General features: G+C 36.8%; 1 protein-coding gene across 2 annotated transcripts in view; it reads right to left on the minus strand.

The window, feature by feature from the left end:
• TRUB1 (TruB pseudouridine synthase family member 1) overlaps positions 1,474–26,359 on the minus strand; it is a 32,183-nt gene continuing 7,297 nt past the window's right edge. For both annotated transcript variants that reach the window (XM_018041656.1, XM_018041655.1), the window contains exons 3-8: positions 22,284–22,339; positions 16,718–16,799; positions 8,463–8,535; positions 6,927–7,066; positions 4,825–4,881; positions 1,474–4,033 (exon numbers count right to left, since the gene is read on the minus strand). In XM_018041656.1, the coding sequence (XP_017897145.1) occupies positions 3,774–4,033; positions 4,825–4,881; positions 6,927–7,066; positions 8,463–8,535; positions 16,718–16,799; positions 22,284–22,339 (668 nt within the window). In that variant the 3' untranslated portion in view covers positions 1,474–3,773. The remainder of the gene's footprint in view (positions 4,034–4,824; positions 4,882–6,926; positions 7,067–8,462; positions 8,536–16,717; positions 16,800–22,283; positions 22,340–26,359) is intronic.

The raw sequence follows: 26,359 nt of genomic DNA on the forward strand, positions 1-26,359 counted from the left end.
ACAGAATAAATTGAAAAGACATAAATCTAACAGGACTGCTAGATGGAACAGATGTGATATTCAAAGAGATAAAGGATGAGGACTTTCCAAAATTGATGAACAACATGAAAGCTCAGGCTCAAAAAGAACGGGCTCTGAACAGAATAAACACAAATCATCTATACTCCAAAGCCTATGTTAGTGCTGCAAAAATTCTTAACGATAGACTAGCTGTCTCCTTTGTTTTAAAGGCAAGAACACTGAGGCCTAAAAAGATTAAGGGATTTGCCTCAATCAAAAAGCTCATAGTAGAGATGCAAATAATCTTAATATGTTATAGTTTAAGGCTTACTTTACAGATAAGAGGAGCAAAATCGTAATTGCTGACTTCAACTTTCCCACTGGAATCATCACTTGTAATAGCAATATGAGATATTACTGTTCACAGAGAGAACTTAACTCAAGTTGAAACTATGAAGAGACTACGGATTCAAGTGCATGCAGTTAAGTGTTTACCAAGTGATACTCAATAAATGATTAGGCCGGGCTACTGCTGCCCACATATACCTTAAAGAAGTAGTTTCAAGATAAATTTCCTATTTCAATTAACTACAAGATCATTATAATCATTTCAACCCAAAAAAACTTGTATTTTTCATATTCTTCTATTTAAATGTTTCAATATTTTAGAGTGCTTTTGAATTACAATTTTTCTGTTATATGCACCAACATATAAGGTAAATTACTTTCTTCCTTTGAAACAGAACTAATCAAACCTCTAAATGCCCACTGTAAGTCTGATACAAATTTCAAACTGGTCAGAGAGACAGAAAATGTACTAAAGACCTGATATAAAGCATTCTTTTCTTATGTAGTACAGTGAATAATTTCTGACGGTGGATCTGGAATAGGTATTAATTCAAGTATTAAAGAAGAAAAGATCTAGTTAGTGTTTAGTTCTTATTCAAATTTTATAATTTTGAATTATCAGAGAAAAAATTATATTATATGATCCTGGATCTTAAAGCTATAATAAAAAAATTCTATGGCCAAGTCTGTTGACTTTTCAGACAATATTTTTCAGAAATATAAAAAAATTAAATGTCAAAATAAAATGATCTGTATATTCCAGGTGTGAAGCATTTTCAGAAATTTCTAACACGTTTTCTTACAAATAAGACAACTTTATTATGACATGAAATACATAGGCACAGATATTTCTTTAATATTTTGACTGAAGTGAAAAAAACAAAGCAATTGGTACATAAATACCAGACTCAGGAGAAAACTAATTCATTTTATGGATGAGTCAAACTTTTTAGAGCATCTTGATCAGTTACAGCTGCTTATGAAAGTTAATGTTTTTAATTTTCAATAAATTTTAACTTCATACTCATAAATCTGGCAACTATAAAAGAATTCTTAAAATTAGTTAGCAAATTTAGTCAGTAAAAATGAAAAATGAAACTAAAATAAGACAACAGACCACGAAAATACTTCTACCAAGTATTTACTGCACAAATAACTCACACAAATGTATAAAGAAACCATTAAGACATTTATTTATACAAGTGACAAAGTATATGAAAAAGTCACACAGAGGTAAATCAGCAATTTTGAACTCTTTTAACTTAATAAATTAGCAACAATATCATATAAAACCCCCACCCAAAGCTGTAAACTTCTGGTGAACTGATATATTCAAATGGTAACACTATAAAATGTTACAACTCTCTGGGAAAGCAATAAGGCAAACTTATTAAGAACCATAATACTGTTTATATTACTTCATTTAATAATTCCACTTCCAGGAACTTCTCTTAATAAAACTGAAAATAACCTAAGAATTTAGCAATAGGGAAATGGTTTAAATAAAGTAAAAAGATTAAATAATCATTATCAAAACTAAATACAAATAGTCAAATAATATGAAATAAAATATAGTTTAAAAAAGAGTAATACAAAATGAAAGTTCTGAAGTCACTATATCAGGGTGGGGAGGATTATGGGTAATTTTTCCATTTGGCAAAATTTTCTTCAGTGTTTTCAATAAAAGAAAAAGATCAGTTACCGTTTCAGAAAGTCATTTGTCTTTTTGAAACATTTACACGCTTTACCATTAGCAAACTATACACGCCAAAATTTAAGTTGCAAAACAGAGCCAAGGTGCCCCAGGTGCTTTCTATTCCTTACCAGGCAACGTGTGAAGGCGGACTGTCACCCGTCCCATTCCAACAGGAAGAGGCAACCACGGCCACCTTTGGTTACACAAACCGCAGGGCACTAGACACGAACAAGCAAAGCTGGAAAAGTTTCCATTTACAACTCTGTATGTCTGAAGTTTTATTTAAGGCATTATGATAACTAGCTCTTTTCCTTATCATTTTCTGTGTCACTTAAGAAAGCTCTAACATTTTCGTTTTAAAAATGTTGACAATATGCTGAAAGTGCTCTACTGAAGCATATAACTTTTTAGACTGAGTTTATATAAGGTTCACCATAAATACGACCATTTTTCTTTACATATTTAAAATTTCGAGGTTAGAGGTTACAAAACAACCACCTTTGCAAGAAAGACAATCCATAAAAATCTAAAAATTCTTATTTGATGAAAATTTAACAACTCTTCCCTTTGAAACTATATTTATTTGAATAAATGCAGTGGGATTTGAACAGACTGGCTGCATTATATATTGCTTTCCCATAACAAAAGTATGAAGCACTCATTACATACGAAATTTATTCTTTTGGAATGTGACTGTTTTCAAAACTATGCTAAAGAGGGACAGGGACCTGTCAGTAGGCCACTTGAATGAAAATGTTTGAGAACAACTGTTTTTAAACATTTAAAGAGAAGGGATAAACTGCAAATATAGGGCAAACCTCAGCGTTTGTAAACATCACTTGAAAAAGCAAACTGAAAACAAATTACCAGGGGCTTGATACCCTAGAAAAAGGTATAAATAAATACTAAAAAATAAAGAAGTTTTTAATTGAAGACACATTTTTTAGCTTAATTAAAAAAAAATTAGGTTATTTAGTATATTGGCACGGGGTGATCAACTGTATTGATTACCAGGAGAACATCTCATAGCTGCCGAAACATAAGCCATAGGAGCAGTCCTATGCTAATGGTAGAGCAGAGGTGAATTTAATTAAACATTTAGTTTTCTCTTTACATTCCATTAGTGGTAGCAGCAATGATTTGGTTCATTTACAAATATGTATTATAAAAGTTTATTGGTTTCCAAGATCTAAACAATCACAGCTATTACCAAGATAAGTATAACATTATTAAAGAAAGGTTCTTAATAATCATAAACTCTCTAAAACGTAAGAGTTAAATAATGGCTTTTTCAAACATAGATAAGGAGTTTCAATAACCAGAGCCACCAGGAAGCCAAAGTAAAGTCAAAGAAACAAATATACATTCACTTCATGACACCAAAGAAACATGTAGCTCATTATTTTTCCCCTCTGATTAGAAAATATGGTCAACTTTTTCATACGAGAAGACTTTTAAGAGAGATCAAAATCAGAAAGTTGCTTTTCCTGAATGTGATCTAAGAGCATGACAATATTCTATAGTACAGCAAGAAATGAACACGTGCAGGGCTATTTATAATGTACAGCAAATAAACTGTGCACCATAGAAACCATAAATGATGGACATTTTTCTTCATGCAAAAAAAGAAGAAAACCCATAGGTATCATTTGTCTTTTGCACGAAGCCTGTCATTCTGCACACAGGATTCAAATGTCAACCAGGAAATGATAGCAATCCCAAGCCAGTCTTAAAGTGTCTTAATTACATCGTCTTCTCCCTTTGTCTCATTCAGAGTTATATACTCACAGCTCAAAACTTGCTCATTAGACTCCTCAGGTTTTGATTTTTTAAGTGCCAGCTCTGCTGGGAAAAGAGATGAGCACCGCTCGAGAGACTGTGCAATGTCATCAATCGTCCACTTGTCCTCGGGCAGGGCATGCTCCTCCAGGGTGAATGGTCCCTGCTTGGTTCGCGTCAGCTCTAGCACATTGGCACAGGAAGAGAGTTCTGTGGCAACAAAAAGGAAAAAGAAAATGCATGATAAATGATTTAGTATTTCATTGTCTATCATTTTTCAAATGACTGAGGGACTCAATTCAAACATTTCAAAACTACCCTAAATGTAATGTGGTAATCATCCAAAATAATAACCAGAAGCCTTGAGAGTAAGAAATGATTAAGTAGCCAAATAATATTTAATAGCTCACCTAATAAACTGGTTTAAAGTTAGAAGGAACTGGCACTCACTTTTCTTATTTAACCCATGAAGCAACCTCCTGAGGTAATACTACTCTCACTTTGCAGATGAGGTAATGAGGCCTGTCCGACAACACCACAGCCAGCCAATGGCAGGGCCAGATCGCCAACTCCCCAGTTGTTAGTAAAACGATGGCTTCTAGGTTGTTTGAAAAAATTTGACATGTACCAATGAAAACAAAATTTTTTTTTAGAGGAGTAATCTTTTCTTTTTGTCCCTACTTTTGAGTTAAAACATTTTATGCTTGAAAAAAAAAAAAAATGTTGGTCCTTAGATTCACTATTCACATCTTCATTTTCTGTTCCTCTTTTTCTCCTCCCTTCCATTACAAGCATTTCACTGCAGCTGTGGATGCTGCTAATTGTCTGCCATAAACCTAGAATGCTTTTAAGGCTGAAAGCACAGCCTTCAGTACTGGCACAGTACTGGCACAGCTCCTAAGGCCAGTACTCAGAGACGTGAAAAATGGAAAATTCCTTTTTCCCATCAAAAAGGAATACTACTCTCTAAATGGTAATTCATAATTCATCTTTATGCTTACCTTTGCCAATGTCACTGACCAAGCTTCTGATATAAAAACCTCCTCCACATTCGACATCTGGAATGTTAATAGTGACATGGTGAATTGCTAAGCTCCTATGAAATCCACTTTACATAGAAATGATGCCCCTAAACAAATGTAAAAATGTACTATGCAAACAATCGTGTGATAAAATATTTATGTGCTAAAACATAAATTATTCATCCAGCAGCATATGTGTGAGACTGAAAAGTCAGAGTGTGGAGAAAGCAAATAGCAGAAACTCATGAGCATGTTTTAAATTACATGGCAAGTCATACCACTTTAATACTTCAGCCTTGTTCATTTAATAGGTTTTAAATAGTCAGAAATCTCAGCTTTGCTATCATGAGCTGCAGACTTAAAAAAACATTTTTCAGATCTGCACATCTTATTCATTTAATAGGTTTCAAATGGTTAAACATCTCAGCCTTGCTATCATAAGCTGTAGATTTTAAAAATATTTCCAGATTTACATACTCAAAAAATACAACAAACAAACAAACAAAAATTCCCTTTTCAGTGGCAGGAATTATGTTTGGGGTAATATATTACAGAGAGAACTCAGCATATTTAAATGTTCTTTTGGAAATATTCCTGAAAAAAAATCATGAAATAACTTAAAATTACACAATGTACCAGAACTGACTGCATGTCTAAACAGCTTCTTAGCTTAGCCAGTATAATACACGTTTATTGGTTAAGAGCAAGGCTCTGGATTATTTTTATTCATCCACAAGACATCCTGAAAAGAACTGTATTTCCACACAAAAAGACCACATTCCATCTGTTTCTAGCTTAGCATACAAATAAAGTTATTTGAGGGAATTAATCAAAATTTCCCACCTAGGTATTTTAATTTCTTTTTTTCCCCATCAGCTCAAGGTGGGAGCCACTGCTGAGATTAAAAAAAAAAAAATGAGCACTAGGACCAATTGGAGCTGTGCTACATTCTTGCTCTATTTGACTTTGATGAAAAGAGTCAAATGTGGCCTACTATAAACTCCAATGAACAAACGCAACTGGAAAAATTTGAGGGTTTTTTTTTTTTTTTACTTTCATAGATAATATCTGCTTTGCCAAAACAGCTGCTGCTTTTTCATGGAACATAGTAAAACACTTTTTAGCATATTTGTTTCATTGTTTGTCTAATATTTTAGAATCAGTAAACTTAAGGAGTGACTTCCTAAAAAAATTGTACAAAACTCACAATCTACAGGAACTTACATTAAATAATAATGTCAAAAAGAGAAAAAAGAGCAACAAAGTTTAGAAAAAAAGATTTGGGAAATTACTTCTAAAAGTCAACCTATTCAGAATGCACCATGAAATTAAGAACAGGGTCAATTTCAGGGAGATTGAAGATTAAGAAGAACTACAGCTTTTGATTTTTCACAACTCTTACACATTCAGGGCTTTAGCCAGGAGATCATAAAATTTTCAAACAATAGAAAAAGCCTTTTTGGGTTTTAAATTTGTTTCAAATATGGATTTTAGATAAATTCAATTTGTTAATTTGAATTAAACTTGACCACATGTCCAGGAATACATTTCTGCATTACCCATTACTCCTACATGTTCATGATCTTTAGCAGTAATTTCCTGGTGACAAAGAGAAAGAATAATCACTCAACTTTTAGAATTTCTTGTTCAAAAACTGAAAAAGCATTGTTTTAAAAGGACAAATAAATGTTAATTAAAAATACTGAGTATAAACTATCAGGTACTAGCCAAAATGGGAAACAAGTGTTCATAATACAATAAAATAGAAAATACAAAATTTTGAAAATACGTATTCCTTACCTACTCTTCTCTATAGAGATCCAAAGCATGTTACTTACAACTTTATAGTAAGGTAATATAAGAAACTCAGATGATTTAGGACAACTCTGAACCCCTATAGAGCCATAGGTATTCTCATCATATGTGTTGTCAAAAAGTTATTAACAAATTCTAACCTTCTTTAAATTCAAACTTTAAAAAATTTCCAATATCCTCGGGATCCATTAAAATTACAGAAAAGTAGCCAACTATAAAATAAAGGCACATGTAAATACAAACGATTTCCGATTTCTCCATCTTACCTAGTGTGAAAAATGGTGGCTGGAATTTCTGAAGGGAGAGACTGTATACAGTAACTGGCCTGGCGGGCTTTGCTTCCACTTCTTCACCTCTCTTCATCAAAGCTGAAAGCCTCTGGCCATCTTTCTTCAATGCAGAATAGCTTGCAAAGTAGAGGAGGGAGACAGAGAGAGAAGAAGGGAGCAAGAATAGAGAGAGATTGAGAAATGGGAGAGAATAATTCTAGATTACAGCGTGGAAAGAGAAGATGATTAGCAGCCTTTTCAACTGAAAATCCTTCTAAGAATGAACTCTTTTTTCTCCTAATCTACTCCACACTGGTGTCGGGGATAGAGATCCTAAATATCTTTGAGGCTAATACAGTTCATTCTGGCACTCAGTGAGCAATGTTGTCAATATTCCTCTTTAACCATCTTCCTGGAGAAGGTCTATTCATGTCTTCACTGGTCCTCATTCTGGGTAAAGGGTACAAGGCATCCAGTAACAATGATCTCAGCTATATTTCCTTGAAACAATGTATTTCCATTGTAACTATATTCATTTTCATATAAAAGTTACCAAAATGTTTCCAAAGAAAAAATAAGCAAATAATCTACTTAACAGCACTTAACTTTGTGTGATTAAGTGTGATTAGTCCACAAAAATCCTTGGAACAATCACAGGGAAGAAAATCCTAAGACGATTCTTAAATATATAAATGTTTACTACATCTTAACAATAGTGATCCAAAATAATGTTTGTTTAGATCCTGCTACAATTTCTAACTCTTCCCATTTGAGGCAAAATTATAAAGAAACATTTCCCCATAGATATTTCAGTGTTCTTAAAAAAAACTAAGATTTTAAAAAACAAAATTCTAAAATAATTTTTAGTAACATATCCTGACACATTCTATATGCCATTTGAAAAAAAAGGAAGCAATTTGCTTGAAATTATAATGTGCACAAAAATATGGCTTAGGTGGTAAGTCAATATATTTTTAATAAGTTATAATTCTCATCTGTTTCATTTGTTGCAGAGAATTGTGAAATATAAGACTCTGGGCCCAAAAAGAATGGTCCCAACACCGGACAGGAAGTGTCAACTGGACTCTAAAGCATAACTCTGATGCCTGTACCAGACGGGACTGGTCTCTTTTCCTGCTGTTCTGGGAAAAGCAACACGTCTTCTGCTCTCTGTAATTGCCCTGATGACTACAGGTAGAATCAGAAGACCAACAAACCCTGGAAGAGCACAGATGTTAGGCTGGGGCAATATCCAGGGACAAAGGAGACTGCACCCCATGCGTGTATGTGCTGTGCTCAGTCGTGTCTGACTCTTTGTGACCCCACGACTGGAGCCCACCAGGCTCCTCTTAAAGACATCAGAGGCTCTGTATCCTGTCTGAATCAGGGTCACCTCACTTGATCAGTTGCTAGGTCTAAAACGTGCCATGCCGTAAAGTAAAAGGAAGCCCCTCTCCTTTTTCTTCATTAACGCGATGTCAGCCACTGGAAAATAAAATTAAACATTTATTCAAATTCAACAATTGAACTTACAGGGGAGGTACTTGCATTATATTCCCAGTGAATTTCTGTAGAATGCTTTCAATATCTTCTTGTGTTATTTTATCTGCCAAAAATGAACCCAAAAAAGTGACACTAAAACAATCACAGAAGTACATATGCTATTTTCACAGTACTAACAACTCTGAAAATTGAAAAAAAAAAAAAATTCAACAAAGCACTTATTACAGTATCCATTTTGTAGGTCAAATTCTACCTTGTTGAGATAGATAAAATACACAATAAAGAGATAAAAGGGGGAAAGTCTTATACTGTCCAATATTAAGACTAAATTCAACTTCCTATGCTTCATTTTTTTCTCCATTAAAAAGAATCCAATCATTTTATGTGCATTACTACATACTCACTAGGGCCTTCAGAAGACCTAAGAAAAATGCTGCATTAGCTACAGAAATGGTCCTGCAGTGATCAAAAATAATGTGATCACAAATTAAGTAGAAAAATACCTACAAAGTTATATCTAACGTTTTCCAGGGTTCCGATATTATAAATAACTAAGTAAATTATTGAAAGCTATCAAATACCAATCACATTTAAAATTTTACCTGATAGATTTGAAACTGTTGTCTGTATGGCATAGTATGAATTTCCTACACTCACATGTTAACTCTGTCCCCAAATAAAGCTGTATTTATCTGTCTCCTTCCCTCCCTTCACTGCTCTTAGAATTTCAGTCAGGAGTCTGGTCTCAAAAATAAGCCAGTGTAAGAAAGGAAATATATTGGGTTGGTTTGGGTTTTGATGTTATGGAAAACTTGAATGAACTTTTTGGCCATCCCAATACATAACAAAGACTTTATCTGTCTTAAGTCATGTTTTCAGCTTTTGTTTGATACTCTTTCAAACAAAATGATGCAATATTAAAATACTGTTCTATAATTTTAACAACTGGAAACTAACACACTGAAATTCAATTATACAAATTTCATATTCAGTAAAAAACTAGGTTACAGAAATATTTTATAACTTCTATAAATTATAGTCAATGTAAAGAAATTAGTCTTCTATTTCACTCTGTAGGAAATTTACTTGAACTTTTTATCCTGGTATATACATGTTGCATTTGATCTTATTTGAACAATATTAAACAAAAACTAATTGTTGTGTTTTGAACTACTGTACTAACACCAGAATAAAAATTAAAAGACAGCAAGGAAGGAACACTGTCCAGATTTTAATATCAGTGCAGCAACAGAGCTTTAATCTCTGTGTGACCTTGATCCTTATGAGCTAAATATGAACAAAAGACCAGAATCTACAAGACTCAAATAGAGAACACCTACAAAACTCAAAAGAATAGCACCTAGCAGCTCCAAAAAGGTAGAGCTGAAATGCCCATTTTGTTCAAATTGTTTTACAAACAGATGTATCACATGATATGAATGAGGATTTTTTTCCATGAAAAATGTTTACTCTCTTGAAACATTAAGACATAATTACTGTTGATATTTTAGTTATGCAAGACTTCCAAATCTAGAGAGCCAATGATTCCACCATGTTGGTAATTGCTGAAAGAAATGCCACTGCTGATAAAATTGCTACAGTTCATAATTTAGTCATCCATACATTTTAAAAAGAAGAGCAAACAGCTTTCTAGTTCCACCAAGCTGGTCTCTTTACTGACATTTCTGCCAAGGCCAATTCCCCTGTCCTGCCTGGGTGACTCATTTACTGATCTTGTCCCACACAAGGTGACGAGATGTATTCTTTCTCATTCTACTTCTGCCATGGTGTCGCCTTCTGACTTAACATCCTAGGCAGGTATGGTTTTGCTGTTCATTCTGCAATTAATCATTCACAATTTTTAACAGCTATTATATATATATATATATGTACGTATTATCTCAACAATGGAATTCTAATCTCCTAAGCTTTTCTTCTTATATAATGCACACAATTAAGATAGTGCTCGAGACATTCTTGTTGAATTTAATTTGCTGAGGAATAATAGAATCTCAAGGTCATAAGAGCATTCCTGGTCACCTAGGAATCATTTATTTGATGCTTGAATCACCAGACAGAAAGCCTATGCAACAAAAAAAATTTTTTTTATAAAATTCAGTAGTTGTTCATGATTAAAAAAACAAACAAATGGCAAATTAGGAATAGAAAGCAATTTCCTTACTTTGATAAGAAAACTAAAAAGCCTATAGAAAAAAATCTATAAAAATAAGGCACAAAATTTGCTCTTTCAGATAACAAGACTTATTCTACAGCAATTAACATAGTTTGGTGTTAACACAAGGATAAACAGACCAAATGCAACAAAACAGATTCCAAAGAAACCCACGCTTATAAGATGCTTGATTTGTGATCCAAGAAACAAGGTAGCGGGGAAAAGTGCTGAGTGAACTGGATATCCACACAGAAAAAACGGTAGACTGTAGATGTAATATGAAAGGCAAAGCAATAAAGCTGCCAGAATGTAGAAAAATATCTTAATGCTTTTGGCATGGGAAAAGTTTTCTTAAACAGGACGCTAAAAAATTAACCACAGACTAAAGTAAAATCAGCAACTTCTGTTTTCCAAAAGACACAGCTAAGAGAGTTTTGTAAAAGACAAGCTACAGAGAAGACAATATCTGTAACACACGTGATCAAACAGAAGAGCACATATCCAGAATTGTTTTTTTTTTTCCATAAAACTCATACAAATCAATCTTTAAAAAAAAAAAAAAGTGACTCAATAGCGAATGAAAGAAGAAACAAAACAAAGAAGTGGGCAAGAGACCTGGACAATAAACAAAGATGGCTTAGTACCCAAAAAACACATGATAATACTGCTGAATCTCATGGTGTGTGTTAGTTGGTCAGTTGTGTCTGACTCTTTGCGACCCCACGGACTGTAGCCTGCCAGGCTTCTCTGTCCATGGGATTCTCCAGGCAAGAATACTGGAGTGGGTTGCCATTTCTTCTGCAGAGAATCTTTCTGACCCACGGATCAAGCCCTGGTCTCCTGCATTGCAGGCAGATTCTTTACGGTTTGAGCTGAATCTCATTAGTAATGAAATTAAAGCCACAATGAAACACCATGACCTACTGATCAGAATGGCCCAAACGAAAAACACTACTCATTACCATGTGCTGCCAAGGGTGTGGTACAAGTAGAACGCTTATACACTGCTGGTAGAAAAGCAAGGTTGTACAACCACTTTAAGCATTACTTGTCAATTTCTGGTACAGTAAAATATGCACTTACCCTATGATCCAGCAATCCCACTTGGGTATATATCAAGGAGAAATTATTGCACATGTCTATCAAAAGACAGGCATAAAATAGCAGCTTTATTCATAAGGACATAGCAGCCTTATTCATAAAGTCTCACCCTGGAGTCAACACAAGTATCTCATGACAGAAGAATATGTATGTATACACACACACATCTCTCTACATATTTTACATAGATGCACATAAATGTATGAGTGTGTGGGTGCTAAGTCACTTTAGTCAGGTCCGACTCTTTGCAACCCTATGGACTGTAGCTTGCCAGCGTCCTCTGTCCATGGGGATTCTCCGGGCAAGAATATTGGAGTGGGTTGCCAAGCCCTCCTCCTGGGGATCTTCCCAACCCAGGGATCAAACCTGCATCTCTTAGGTCTCCTGAATTCGCAGGTGGCTTCTTTACCACTGATGCTACCTGGAAGCCCACATAAATGTCTATATATGCGTACATATATGGGCTTCCCAGGTGGCGCTAGTCATATAAGAACTCACCTGCCAATGCAGGAGATGTAAGAGAGGCAGGTTCGATCCCAGGGCTGGAAAGATCCCCTGGAGGAGGGCATGGCAACCCACTCCAGTATTCTTGCCTGGAGAATCCCATGGACAGAGGCTTTGGTGGACTACTGTCCAAAGGGTCACAGAGTCAGACACGACTGAAGCAACTTAGCACATGTAACTATACATATCTTTTTCACACAGCAGCATAGGCAAAGCTATACTATAGTTTTAGGATTATCAGCAAAGTGTTGGATGTTAGAATAGTAGTTATATTTAGAAAAGAGAGATGTTATAGTCACTGGGATGGGGCAGGAAGGGGGCTTCTAAGGATTTTTCTTTTTTTTAAGGATTTAAAATATTTATTTATATTTTTGCTGTGCTGGGTCTTCACTGCTACACACGGGCTTTCTTTAGTTGTGGCAAATGGAGGCTACTCTCTAGCTGCTGTGTGGATTTCTTACTGTGGTGGCTTCTCTCGTTCCGCAGGCTCTAGAGCGAGTGGGCTTCAGTAGCTGAGGCATATAGGTTCAGTAGTTGTGGCTCCTGGGCTCTGGAGTGTGGGCTCAGTAGTTGGGTCTCAAGGGCTTAGTTGCCCCATGCCATGTGGAATCTTCCCAGACCAGGGATCAAACGGGTCATCCCTCACCACAAGGCGGGTTCTTAACAACTGGACCACCAAGGCAGCCCCCTCTATTTCTTGACTAGACTGGGAGCTGCATGGATGTTTGTTTTCTGATAGTTCATTAAGTTGTAAACTTACACTTTCTTCACTTTCCTTTATTTGCATAACACTTTATAAGAAAAAAGTTTCAGTATAAATAAAAGGTACCATGGGATGACTGATGCACAGCTACACCCTAGCCCCAATACAGTGTGTGCCTTATTTGTTTAAATGACAACTGGAGACCCAATTTAACTTTTTAGCTTCCTCTAGGAAATGTGGGCAAGCCAGACCACAATCCAGGAGGAACCACTTGCATCAGATACAACATTAGCAGCATCCATTCGAGAAGAACTGGCAACATTCTATTACAGGACCAAGAGGTGATGGTATTTAGAACAGAGGATTAGCAAGAGATGGCCCTTACAGTTTACATTTCTTGCCTCCCAGTAACAAAGCCACAGGAGGCATAGAAAAAAGCTATTCCCATCACCAGAGCAGTAAGGCCGTCCCAGAAGCTTGGCTCACCTCCAATACAGCTTGGGAAGCCACAGCCTCAATGTCCTGAGCTCCCTGAAGAACAGATGAGCACACTGGAGCCATGTATCCTCAGAGACACACTGTACCTGAAATGTAATACCTAACTGTGGCTGAGAAAAGAGCAGCAGAAGGTAGGAAGATGCTTTGTCTTTCCTGGGACTTCCCTGCAGTCTTTTCAAGGCCTCTATCACCAGCCTGGTTTATTCATACCCACTAAATACTTTATTCTACATGCCACGCATTGCTCTAAGCATCAAAAACCAAGAGAGACATGGTCTCAGCCCAGCTTAGGAATTAATATATAAAAATATATTAAATAAATGGCAAAAAATACTATTTAGAAATAACAGAAGGTGTCAGGATAGATAATAAAAGGGCCCTATTAATAGGGTTTGAAGGTTGAGTCTGAGCTAGAGACTCATTTTGTATGGCTAAAAATAGTAATTTGTCTAGATAGGATAAAGTGACCCAAGGTCATTCAGGTGCCATTTACTGCATAACCCCTTGTTTTACCCAGATGGTGGCTGTTTTCAACGGGTCAATTAAAAGCTGTATTTTTTATTGCTGTGATGACTGGTGGGCAGCAACAGCAGCAGCACTTAATAGGAGGCCCAGAGACGCCAGAGCGCCTGTGACGTGCATGGGCAGCACAGCGAGGAGCTGTCCACACTCTGCACGAGTGCCGGGCAGCTGCCAGATGCTCCAGTGGGCAACCTTCTGTTTAGAGTTACTTTAGGCTAGCGCTGGGCTTCCCTTGTGGCTCAGGTGGTAAAGAGAATCCGCCTGCAATGCAGGAGACCGGGGTTCGATCCCTGGGTTGGGAAGATCCCCCGGAGAAGGGAAAGGCTGCCCACTCCAGTATTCTGGCGTGGAGAATTCCATGGCTTGTCTAGTCCACAGGGTCGCAAAGAGTCAGACACAACTGAGCGACTTTCACTTCATTTAGGCTAGAATCGAAGTCCATTTTCCACTTAAATACAGAATTTTTTGTACAGTCTTGTTGCTTAGTTGCCAAGTTGCATGTGACTCTTTTGCGACCCCATGGACTGTAGCCCACCTGCCGCCTCTGTCCATGGGATTTCCCAGGCAAGGATACTGGAGAGAGCTTCCTTTCCTTCTCCAGGGGATCTTCCAGACCCAGGGACTGAACCTGCATCTCCTGCACTGCAGGCGGATTCTTTACCACTGAGCCACTGCGGAAGCCCCCAAATCACTCTCTCCTTCAGTCGCTCCCACAAGGAGATACTGAACTTTCCAGTACTGAGTCATGAACACAACACACCTGTCTGTCTGCATTTGACTTGTGGCATTCACAGTGACTGATGTGTGAGCATCTGTCATATATATGTATCTGATTACTTCATGAAGACTTTCAGTGTAGTAATATCTGTGCACTTACATACTGATGTGACTATTTTACTATAAATTCCCTTTATTTCTTCTTTATAGTCCATTTACTATAGTACATTGATTTTTTTTTTTTTAATGTGTAGGTAGGGGAGAAAACCTCTGAGTTTTATTTCAGCATAATAAAGAAGGCATTACAAAATACCGGTTACAGGTCTTAGGATTAAGTCTCAGAGGGTTGAGAACACAGGTCCTAGTTCTCCATACGACACAAGTTTCTTAAGGATACAAGGGAGGTTTTATATTTATTTCCCCCTTGGTACCCGCTGTGCAGCTTAAACAGATGACAAACTATGCTGACTTACCACGATCATACCGAAAAATCATGTCAATCAGCAAAACTCTCTGAGCTCTCATTTTCTGGGACTACAGTGTTCAGTCAACTATAGGGAGCTCTCCTTTTGAGGGCCTAAAGAAAAGTTGTTTCGTTTCTTAGATTCTCAGATTTCAAGATTATAAAGAGATGATTTTAACACACTAACTTACTTTCCTTAAGGTAAGTAAGGTCATAAATGATACAATACAAAGTATAGTTTTTAAAAATTCCAAAATGCTTCAGGGTAGTCCTTCCTACCAGTGTATATTTAACTGGTTCATTACCCTGGTCCTCTTGTAATATTCCCTACTCAAAGAACTGCACCATCATGTAACAGTTTTAAAACCCAGAAACCTAGATCTTTTTTTAACAAACTTCCTTCTGTCCCCATCCAACCAATGACTCTCACCAACTTTACCACTTCACCATTCTTCTAACTATATATAAACTGACATACGATGTAGGATACTCTGGAAATCTCTGACATCCTCCTAGCCCTCTTTAATCTTACGAGCATTCTGGCTGAAGATTACGGCTGGGTTTCCATTAAGTGGGCATATGCTGTTATTCCATATAATAATAATAATAATAATGATTTCAACATTTATTTTTTAAAAGACTCAAAATAAATTGGTGATTTTTCTCTTCATTATGGTGCTTGATTAATCATGCAAGATACTAAGCCACATATAAATGTTAACAGGACAAGAGAAGCCATTATGAACAAGGAGACGGCTGGTCTCTCTACTGGGGGAATATGTAATGTACATTAAGACCACTCAACACAAAAACATAGGGAAGCCGATGTTAAACTGCCTAAAGCTACATTTAAAAAGGTAACATTAAGCACAGGCAGAAAACAAAACAAAATAGAAAGCTTACAAATAATTCAGTTGATGACATAATAATTTAGGTGAACTGACGTTACAAAAACCACAACTGCTGCATTACAAATAGCCTAAGCACTATGAGAGTTGCTAGGAAACCATTTCATTTATCTATCCTTTCTTAAAGAAGTGAAAGAAGGGATGGTAGAAAAATTAAAGTGTGCCTCAGTGAATTCTGTTTATTTCCAGAGAAATAGCTTTCCTTTTGTTATGTCTTTTTGTATACTCCAAAAGCACAGGAATATGATCGATTTTAAAGTATTAAACCTAGTACATTTATTTCAACAGCTATGAGATAATTATATATACCAAAACCAAAACAATAACAATGACAAGATGCAGGTAAAATCGAGCAAGAGAGCAAGAGAATTTCTCTGCTTTGTTTCACCTAAGACTAGGAAGAATGTTCTAGATCCTATCTATTGTATAAGTGGTTTTTGCCAAGGGAGTTATTCGGAAGAACTCTGCATGTTAAAAAAATATTGACTCTAGGAAAAGGCAATTACTGCAATTCTTTACTAATAGGCATACCATATAAGCAACAATGTGATAAACAATTTCCAACCTTTTTAACCTACAGAAATGTACTGACAATTAAAATCACCGGAAACATAAGAGGCTTATTTTTAAATTCCAAATTCAGAGAAACTTCCTTTAAATATTAGAAACAAGGACTACATATGATGAGCTTCATACCATAAGGTTTTTCTTCTGTTACTTTCCCTGTAGAATCTAGCGTGTCAGTAGCTTTCCCCAGTTCCCCAATGGCAATATATCTCTAGAGGAAGAGACACAAGAGAGGGAAACAGGCCATAAGGTAAAGAACTGTTACGCATATCTTAAAGCTTATACAGAACCTTACTAATAAACCTAACTGATACAAAATAAAGGCAAAATCAATAGACTGTAACTGCTTGGTTAGTGGTTGATGTGTGGGAAGCATTGTATAAAGTGAGGAACAGGCACAAACTTTCCAAACCAGCCAACATGACAAGGAAAAATCTGATTTTATTGATAATCATCGCTTATAAATATACAGTTCTTGTTGTTCAGTCACTAAGTTGTGTCCACCTCTTTGCTACCCCATGGACTGCAGCATGCCAGGCTTCCCTGTCCTTCACTATCTCCTGGAGTTTGCTCAAACTCATGTCCATTGAGCTGGTGATGCCATCCAACACTGTACAAAAAGTTTTAAATATCAGTTTTCTACTGAGCAGTGTAGACTATGAAGGAAAAAATTTAAATATACCTAGGAGCAGAGATAATGGTACAGTAATCCCCTACTTAGTCATCACAAGATTCAATAATCTGTTGCTGTTGCTCAGTTGCTAAATCGTGTCCGACTCTGTGACCCCATGGACTGCAATAATTTTACTCCACATGCAATTAAAATTAATTTTAAATTATTATTTCTTATATGAAATACCAAGCTCAGTCTTAGGAACTTGATTACGCATTTAAACAAAAGGTAAACACGTAAAAAAAAACTAGCATAGCAGAGATAATGTACATATGTGTTTCTTGTAAGAAGAAATGGCTACGTCTTAAGCTCTCTGAAAGGATAAGTGTCACTTCTCAGAACTGCTCATTACTCACAAGTGAAGAATTAGATCACTCCTAGTTAACTGAGGATTGTTCTGCTTTCTGTCTTGGGTCTCACTGGTACTACCTATTCTTTATTCTCCTCTCGTTTGGTCAAATTCAAATTTCATTTCAAGGATCATAGGAATTAGTGAAAAAAAATGCAAGGAACAGAATTCTCACTGAAAAGAATCGGCAGTTATGTGAGCAATTTAAGCTGGAGTACTTTGCAGAAAAATGAGTTTATTAATGATAAGCTTATTATGCTACCACACTGAAACATGGTTTTGAATATCTTCATTAACAAGGAACAGCTCTATACAGTGCATAAAATGTAAGTCCTTCAAAATTTTCAATATAGTACTTATTAAATATAATGAATATTAATAGAGTGCAAAGAAAAGGTACAAATTGGACGAACCTCTGGAGAAAGTGGATTAGAGATGCTCCAACTTTAGAGAGTTGCTAAGTTTCACAGGAGGAGCTTTACTCAAGTCACACTTCGCAGTTGACACTGATTAGTTAACCTAAAAATGCTTGTGTACACCTGGGGGAAATTACTGTCCTCTGAACACATCTGGGGGGGAACATCTGTAGACCCCAGTGACGATACCCTTCAATGGTTGGAGGGGATACGAAGGCTGCTTTCTGCTGAAATGCTGGCTTTGCCTACAGGCACTATGGTTTTTCTCTACATAGACACGAGAGTGGCCTTATACCTGGGAAATGCTAGTTAAGAGCATTTTCACAGCACCAGCAATCTCGTAACAGAACATCAACCCTTCCATGGCTCATCTGGTTTCAAAAGCACATATAAATAACCAACTTTTAATCAGCAATATAGGAAGCTAATAAAGATAACACTCCAAAACCTCATCAAAGGCTGTTACTTCAAGGTACATCTGCCATCCAGATTCTCCTGAAAGACTGGCTCAAGGAAAGTGTAATTTAGGGAAGACAGTAAAGGGACTGTGAATCTATTGCTTTCTTCTGGGTAAGCTATATTCCATCCTTAGATCAAGTTAAGTCAAAGGGATATGTTCACCTAACCCCCTTAGAATCATTCTACCTATTGTATTTCATGCAGAGCCACTTCACACGTTGTAGAACTATTTTTGAGAACATCTATCATTCAATCTCCCTTACTGTAAAAAATTTCTTTTTGATTTTAATACCCAGAGTAAAGTTTCTTCCTTAAATAACTGGCATGCTTCCTCTTTCTCATCAATGTCATATTTTTGCCTAGGCCATCAAAAAGTCAGAGATAGAAATAAAATGAATGAAATTAACTGCATTCAAGATTTCCAACAGAAATTGCTTGAATAAAATTAATGTCTATGGCATCTGTAGTCAGAGCGATCCAACAGGCCTATAACTCAGGAGAGAGAGATTTGGGGATAGATGAAACACATGGAAACAGTAATAACAGTATTTACTGAGCAACTTTTGTGTAACAGGCACTGTTCAGAAAACCTATATGCTTTTTTTACATAATACACTCAGAACCCCAAAACAGAATGCAGCGAGAAAAAAATGACTCAAGAGAAAGTTGATCATTGGCAGAGCAAAGCCTGGCAGGAGAGAAAGCTAATGATAATGACAGGAAAGGCTCTTTTCTTAAACCTTGCTCTGATCTGACTGGGTGGGAAAGCATATAAGGAGTGGTGGTGGCGCAGTTGCTAAGTCACATCTGACTCTTGCCACCCCATGGACTGTAGCCCACCAGCCTCCTCTGTCTAAGGGATTTCCCAAGCAAGAATACTGGAGTGGGTTGCCATTTCCTTCTCCAGGGGATCTTCCAGACCCAGGAATCAAACCCGAGTCTCCTGCATTGCAGGCGGATTCTTTACCTCCGAGCCACCAGGGAGTGGGATGCTCTAAATAATTTGTGGTCTTTACAAAATGAAGGCAAATTAATCCAATGGCCTAAAGATTTTAATGAAGAGGTTAGTTCTCTACTCATTAATTGATAGTGTTGCATGGACTGGTATTTAGCACACTGAACAGGATTCTAAGGACGTCTCTTGGTTCAGCAGGAAAGAGTGTTTCATTAGGACTGGATGGTAAGGCCTCGGGGTATATGATATGGTTGTTACCTAAACATTGAGTATCTGCCATCCTGGAACTAGATATCTCTACTCTTGTGGTAACTCCCCTCTATATATACCAAGATATATTATGGGTCCTGGTCAAAAAATTTTTTAAAGTCACTGCTTAAGAAAAAAGATCTCCAAGATTCTAGCCAGTGTGAAAACAAAGGCTATTTTTAAAAATTCATTAACAGCTTCTAACTACTTTGATAAAAATGTCATCTTCAACATGAAAGTGAAAGTGAGTCACTCAGTCATGTCCAACTCTCTGCGACCACATGGACTGTAGTCTACCAGACTCCTCTGTCCATGAGATTTTCCAGGCAAGAGTACTGGAGTGGGTTGCCATTTCCTTCTCCAGGGGATCTTCCCAAGCCAGGGATCAAACCCGAGTCTCCCGCATTGCAGGCAGACGCTTTACCCTCTGAACCACCAGGAGCGCTGATAATTTAAAGGTAAAATGTAAAAGATTTAATTTTTTCAACAAGTGAGTGAAAGTCGCTTAGTCGTGTCCGACTCTTTGCGACCCCATGGATTATACAGTCCATGGACTTCTCTACGCCAGAATACTGGAGTGGGTAGCTTTTCGCTTCTCCAGGGGATCTTCTCAAACCAGGGATCAAACCCAGGTCTCCTGCATTGCAAGTGGATTCTTTACCAGCTGAGCCACACGTACATAATCTAAAATTAAAAGTATAAGAAATACAAATAGCTACCAAGATAATAACTTATTTTGCAAAGGTGAAGTACCCAAGAACTAGGTCTGTATAATAAGATACACCTGGAGTTTTCTTACACTAGAGTCATCCGAAGATCAGTGATTTCACTGTATGACATTCAGCTTTCCCAGCTGAATACCAAAATGATTTGTGATAAATAAAACTTAAACAAGAGCCAATGATGTATGTATTTTTCCAGTCATCATACTTCTGGAAATGTGTCTGGAATTTACATGTAAAACTTTTTAAAAACATATAATGTGTTACATGTACTAATGGGGTTTTTTTGGGGGGGATGGATAATGAATATTTCAGTGAACTTAACATGTTTTATCTTGGTGGGGAAAACAAACAAATGCCTTAATGTAAAATATATCTTCTGTTTTTATTAAAAAGTGACTTTTCATTGTAAAGATTTTGAAGAATACCAAATAGTACGAAAAAAAGAAAATAAAATCATCCATAATCTTGTATCAAAATAACCACAGTTTATATTTTAGAATTAAACATATATTAAGCAATTGGAAAATTCTGTACCAGAAACAGATTCTAACCTCCACATGTCAGTATTTAAATACACTGTTCAAATTACTGTACAACTGTCAAATTCCTCCATTTTAACACAACTGTTATATACTATGATTTTGAAGATTCTTCCATTTATCTAAGGCATGAAGATCCTTCCCAACTGAAAGACAGGCTTTTATGCCAGTTAGTAACTAAAATGGGGTGTTAAAGGCAATAGGCTTTCCAGGGCTTTTCATTTTAAGAAACACTTACTTAGACCCCTGGCCCTCAGAGTCTGGCCCAAGGGCCAGTACCCACCATGAAATAAGTTCAGAAAATGAAGGTGCTTAGAAACTTATTTAGCAATTTGATATCAATTATATTTTTATAAGTCTGCAGTGAAATAGTAAGTATTTTAAAAGGTCTTTGACCACATTTTCTTTTCTAAGAAAAAATTTAGACGGAAAGCACCTTACCAAGTATTTATAACCCGCTTGCAACAAGGGTTTTAAAACAAATAAAAAGTTTAGTCCAGTAACTTGCTGAAATTCTCCCCTTCCTAATGACATATTAATCTTCCTTCCACATTTTCCACATTTCCTATCTTCCCCATTTTCACTGGTCCCAAGTCCAAGCTATTATAATCAGCATCTAGCTGCTAATTAGAATACAGACATTATATCTCTTTTAAAGCTGGAAGAGGCCCAGAGAGGTGAAACACTGACATCTAGACTTGTCTCAGGGCTCCTTCCACCTTGCCAGTTCAGTGAGGGTTCTCACTCAAGGCCTAAAGCCCAGGTTTAGAACCTCTCCTGTGCCCACTTAATCCCTCCTCCCTCTCCTATTCAAAGCCTTAAAGATGTTTTCGGATGCAGTCAAGGAATGATGTAACATCATCTTTAAGAAGCCCCATTCTTCTAGTTAGTAAACATTTTGTAAACACTGAACAAAACATGTCTTTTGTTGGAAACTGCATGGTTTACCAAATGATATTGTTTCTACAAAACTTCTAAGGTTTAAAAAAAATCTTCTAATAAAATTTATGATCTGTAAATTTTCTTTAAGAACTATAACTATACAAACAAAAAGAAACATACAAAAAACACCCTCACAAAAACACATATATTTTAAAATTATAGGTACCACAAAATTTTTGCTTCTATAAGTCAAATTTATTTTTCAATTATGAATTTACAGTCTCAATATTTTGAATCTCAGATTTCATGATTATAGACACTGAGATTAATACCCAGGGTTGACACTCATTTAAGCAAGTTATACAGTTTATTTTTTAACTGATAAAATCCAACACATGGGTCATTAAGAAAACATTCAAGAAAAACAGAACCATTCCAGTATTCTTACCTTGGACCCTGATAACATACTGGTCAACATTTTTGTTCCCCTTCCAATTCCAACCACTACAAATCAAAGAAAGAGATATTATGACATCCTATTATGAAAACTAGGTTTTAAAAATATGCTTTATGACATACACTGGGCACGGTTATCTGGCATATGTAAAGTTAGAAAAAGCACTTATTTAGCATAATGTCAGGGCTCCCGTCACTCCAGTCAGTTGAGCTTGTCATGCAAGCAAGAAATTCTGAAGTGGGGGTGGGAGAGAGACCTTCTTTCTTTCTCTAAGTGTGAAACATAATATTAGAAACCTCAATCCAGACAATCAGATAACAAAAAGTTTTGAAAAAAATCTCCAAGGACTCACTGGAATTTTATATGGGCACCAGTGAAAAAAAAAAGCTACAGTTAATCTTGGTATGATGAAGTCTCTGACAGAGTTCACTATTAAACAAAGCAAAAGTTATCATCGTAACTAATGAACCATTTACAGATGATTAGTGCCCAGAAGTATACGATCAAGAAAATAGAAACATAACAAATCAACTCAACACAAAGAATAATACAGGGTAAAATATGAGTCTGGAGAGTATATGTTTGCATAGACCAAATAAAAAGTACAATGGCCCACTTGTCTCCTCAGTTTCAAACATTATCCTTGTAACAACACATTTCACCAGCCAAAGATGAGAGGATGTAATCATTTCTTCACTTACCAGCAAGCAAAGTTTCATAAGAATTGAAGTATTTCTCATTAGTGGATACAATTTTGTAAAAGAACACACACAATACAACCGTCACAATTCAGAATTATAAGAAAGAGAAATGACTGGCAAGTTGAATGAATTATCATGAATATTTATGGCAGATATCATCCACTGAGTTTACCATGTATCAAATTCTACTCTACGTGCTTTCCATTCATTAGCTCATTTAATCCTTAAAACAAGAGGATACGATTATCCCTATATGATAGCTGAGGAAACTTAGGCATAGGAGTCTAAGAACTTTGCCCAGTATCTCGCAACCAGTAAATGCTGGAATTAAAATTCCAACCAAACTAACAGCAGACCTCCTTCCTTTCATCCCCCTGCCAACTCACTCATCCAGGCTTTCCTCTCACCGCCACCAGCCTAAATCAACCTCTCTGTTCTTCATCCTATCTCTTCTTCTCCCAATTCATACCATTTCATAACCATTTCTGAAAACTCCACTGCACAAAGCTCCTGAACAATCCTCAATAGGGTCCCAATGCCTACAGTACCAACTTCTTAGTAAAATATTCAAAGTCTGCCTTTGAAACCCAGCTCACAACCCCATTCCTTCATAAAGTCTATCCCAAAGCCCCTCTCAGCTTCTTTGATAGTCATAGTGGTTCAAGGACTAACATAAAAACGGTCTGCCTTAGGGATCCTCTGTTGAGCAGAGCACTCTTCAAATAAGAGCACCTGCTGCTAAGGCAAAAACTTTGTATAATGATAACAAAGATCCAATTCAGTTTTATTCCATTCAAGAAACCCCAATCAATATTTTGCAAGCAGCTACCAGGCACTCCATCCCAAGAACACTTTTAATGGAATAGCACATATCCCGACTTTGAAAGGGCTTATAATCTCATGGGCAAAATACAATACAGACGAGGGAAACTGCAAATGCGCAAAAAAAAAAAAAGGTTGCCTGAATTAATGAAAGAATAACATTAACTAACAATACAACAGTACATGATTGTGTCAAAATGAACACAGGGATGATAACTACTGTAGGAGGTCACTCTAAATGGCAACAGAGTCCAGAGAATGCTTCATTGAGGCATTCAGAGTTAGGCCTTAAAGGAGGTAAAGGATTTGAACATGCAGACAAGAGAGGTGTGTTCTAAAGAAGAAACAAATTGACAAATTCTCAGACACAAGGATGAGCACAGTGGGTTTATCATCCAGAATGCAGGGTGTCTTAAGAGCAGGCTAATGTGTCTGACTCTATCAGAGTTAAAAGGCTAGACTGATGACGATTTCTCTGCTAGTTCAGTGATCCACAGTGAAACAAGAAGGCTTCTGAGAGTAACCCAGCTCGTACATGTATACAGTGTCCAGTGTCAAGGGCTCAGTTGCTTCTGACTTTGCGACCCCGCCAAGCTCCTCTGTCCGTGGGGATTCTCCAGGCAAGAATGCTGGAGTGGCTTGCCATTTCCTCCTCCAGGGGATCTTCCCAGCCCACGGACTGAAGCCACGTCTCCTGTGTCTCCTGAAATGTAGGTGGATTCTTTACCCGCTGAGCTACCAGGAAAGCCCAGAGTATGTATGAAAGAGCTCAATTTAAAAAAAAATTTGCATAGACAAAAAGCTAGGGAGAAATATAACCACAATGTTGACAATAATTATTGCTGGAAGGTGGCTAATTTTTACTTTCAATTTGATGTTTTCTTGTATTTTCTAACCTTTTTCACCATAATTTTCTAAGTTTTAAAGTTAAACTTCAAAATAGTATATCAGAACTTAGTTCCGTTTTAAGTAATTTATACTGAATATCACCTTCCTACTGTTTGGGCAACAAATTACCAACACAGTGGTTTAAAACAACGCAAACTTATTATCTTACAGTTTTGGAGGTCAGAAATCTGAGGTGGCTTTTAATTTACTATGGTAAAAATCAAGGGGTCAACACACTGCCTTCTTTTCTGGAGGCCTGAGGGGAGAATCTTTATCTAGAGGCTTCCCAGGGGAAGTTCCTTGCCTTTTCCAGTTTCTGGAGGCTCTTTATCTTCCTTGGCTCAGGACCCCCTTCCTCATCAAGGCCAGCAAACGATCACTGCAATCTCTGCTTCCATTGCCACATCTTCTCTGACACTCTTCTGCCTTCTCTTCCAATTTAAAGACCCTTGTGATTACGCTGGATCCACAAGGATATTCCAGGATATCTCTTAAAGTCAACTGATCAACAACATTAATTCCATGTGCAACTTTAACGCATCCTTGTTATGCAACCTAACAGATTTATAGGTTCTGGAGACTGGGACACAGACATCTTTAGCAAAGTCATTATTCTGCTTACCACAGCATTTTTCAGAATTTTGTAAGCCCTCTTTATAGAATTATATATGCTTCATATAATATATATTATATGTAATAATTATTTAATATTTGAAAACATTTTATAAATATTTCTAGTACTTATAAAATATAGATTAATAGAATTATAAAGCTGAATTTCAGATTATATTTTAAATTGTCAGCTAAATTCTTAAATCTTTACCATCAATATTTCCCCCTCAAAACAGCAAAAACAGCCAAAAATGTTGAAAGTAAGAGTATATTTTTCCACTAGGTCCAGTTTTGTTAACAACAACAATACAAAAAAGCCCTTTTACAAAGTTCTTCACAGGGTAGAGTATATATCAATACTCTATAGACACTTCTCCAGTACTTTGGCCACCTCATGCGAAGAGTTGACTCATTGGAAAAGACTCTGATGCTGGGAGGGATTGGGGGCAGGAGGAGAAGGGGACGACAGAGGATGAGATGGCTGGATGGCATCACTGACTCGATGGACGTGAATCTGAGTGAACTTTGGGAGTTGGTGATGGACAGGGAGGCCTGGCGTGCTGCGGTTCATGGGGTCGCAAAGAGTCGGACACGACTGGGCGATTGAACTGAACTGAAGATATTTCAATAAACCTTCTGAGAATTGGGCTTCCCTGGTGACTCAGACGGTAAAGCGTCTGCCTGCAATGCGGGAGACTCGATTCCTGAGTTGGGAACATCCCCTGGAGAAGGAAATGGCAATCCACTCCAGCACTCTTGCCTGGAAAATCCCATGGACAGAGGAGCCTGATAGGCTACAGTCCATGGGGTCGCAAAGAGTCGGACACGACTGAGCGACTTTACTTCACTCACTCTGAGAATTACAGTAGATGTTATCACTTTTTAAGAGATAAACTGAAATTCTGGGAGGTTATAGGATTTGCTCAGGGTGTATGTACTTAGTAAATAAAATAGCCAGTATACAACTCATGATGATTACAGCCCAGTGTTCATTTCACCATACACCAAAAATCAACTTTGCTAAACAGTCTGTAGAATTTAGAC

Source organism: Capra hircus, chromosome 26, assembly GCF_001704415.2.
Source record: "Capra hircus breed San Clemente chromosome 26, ASM170441v1, whole genome shotgun sequence".
Classification (NCBI taxonomy): Eukaryota; Metazoa; Chordata; class Mammalia; order Artiodactyla; family Bovidae; genus Capra; species Capra hircus.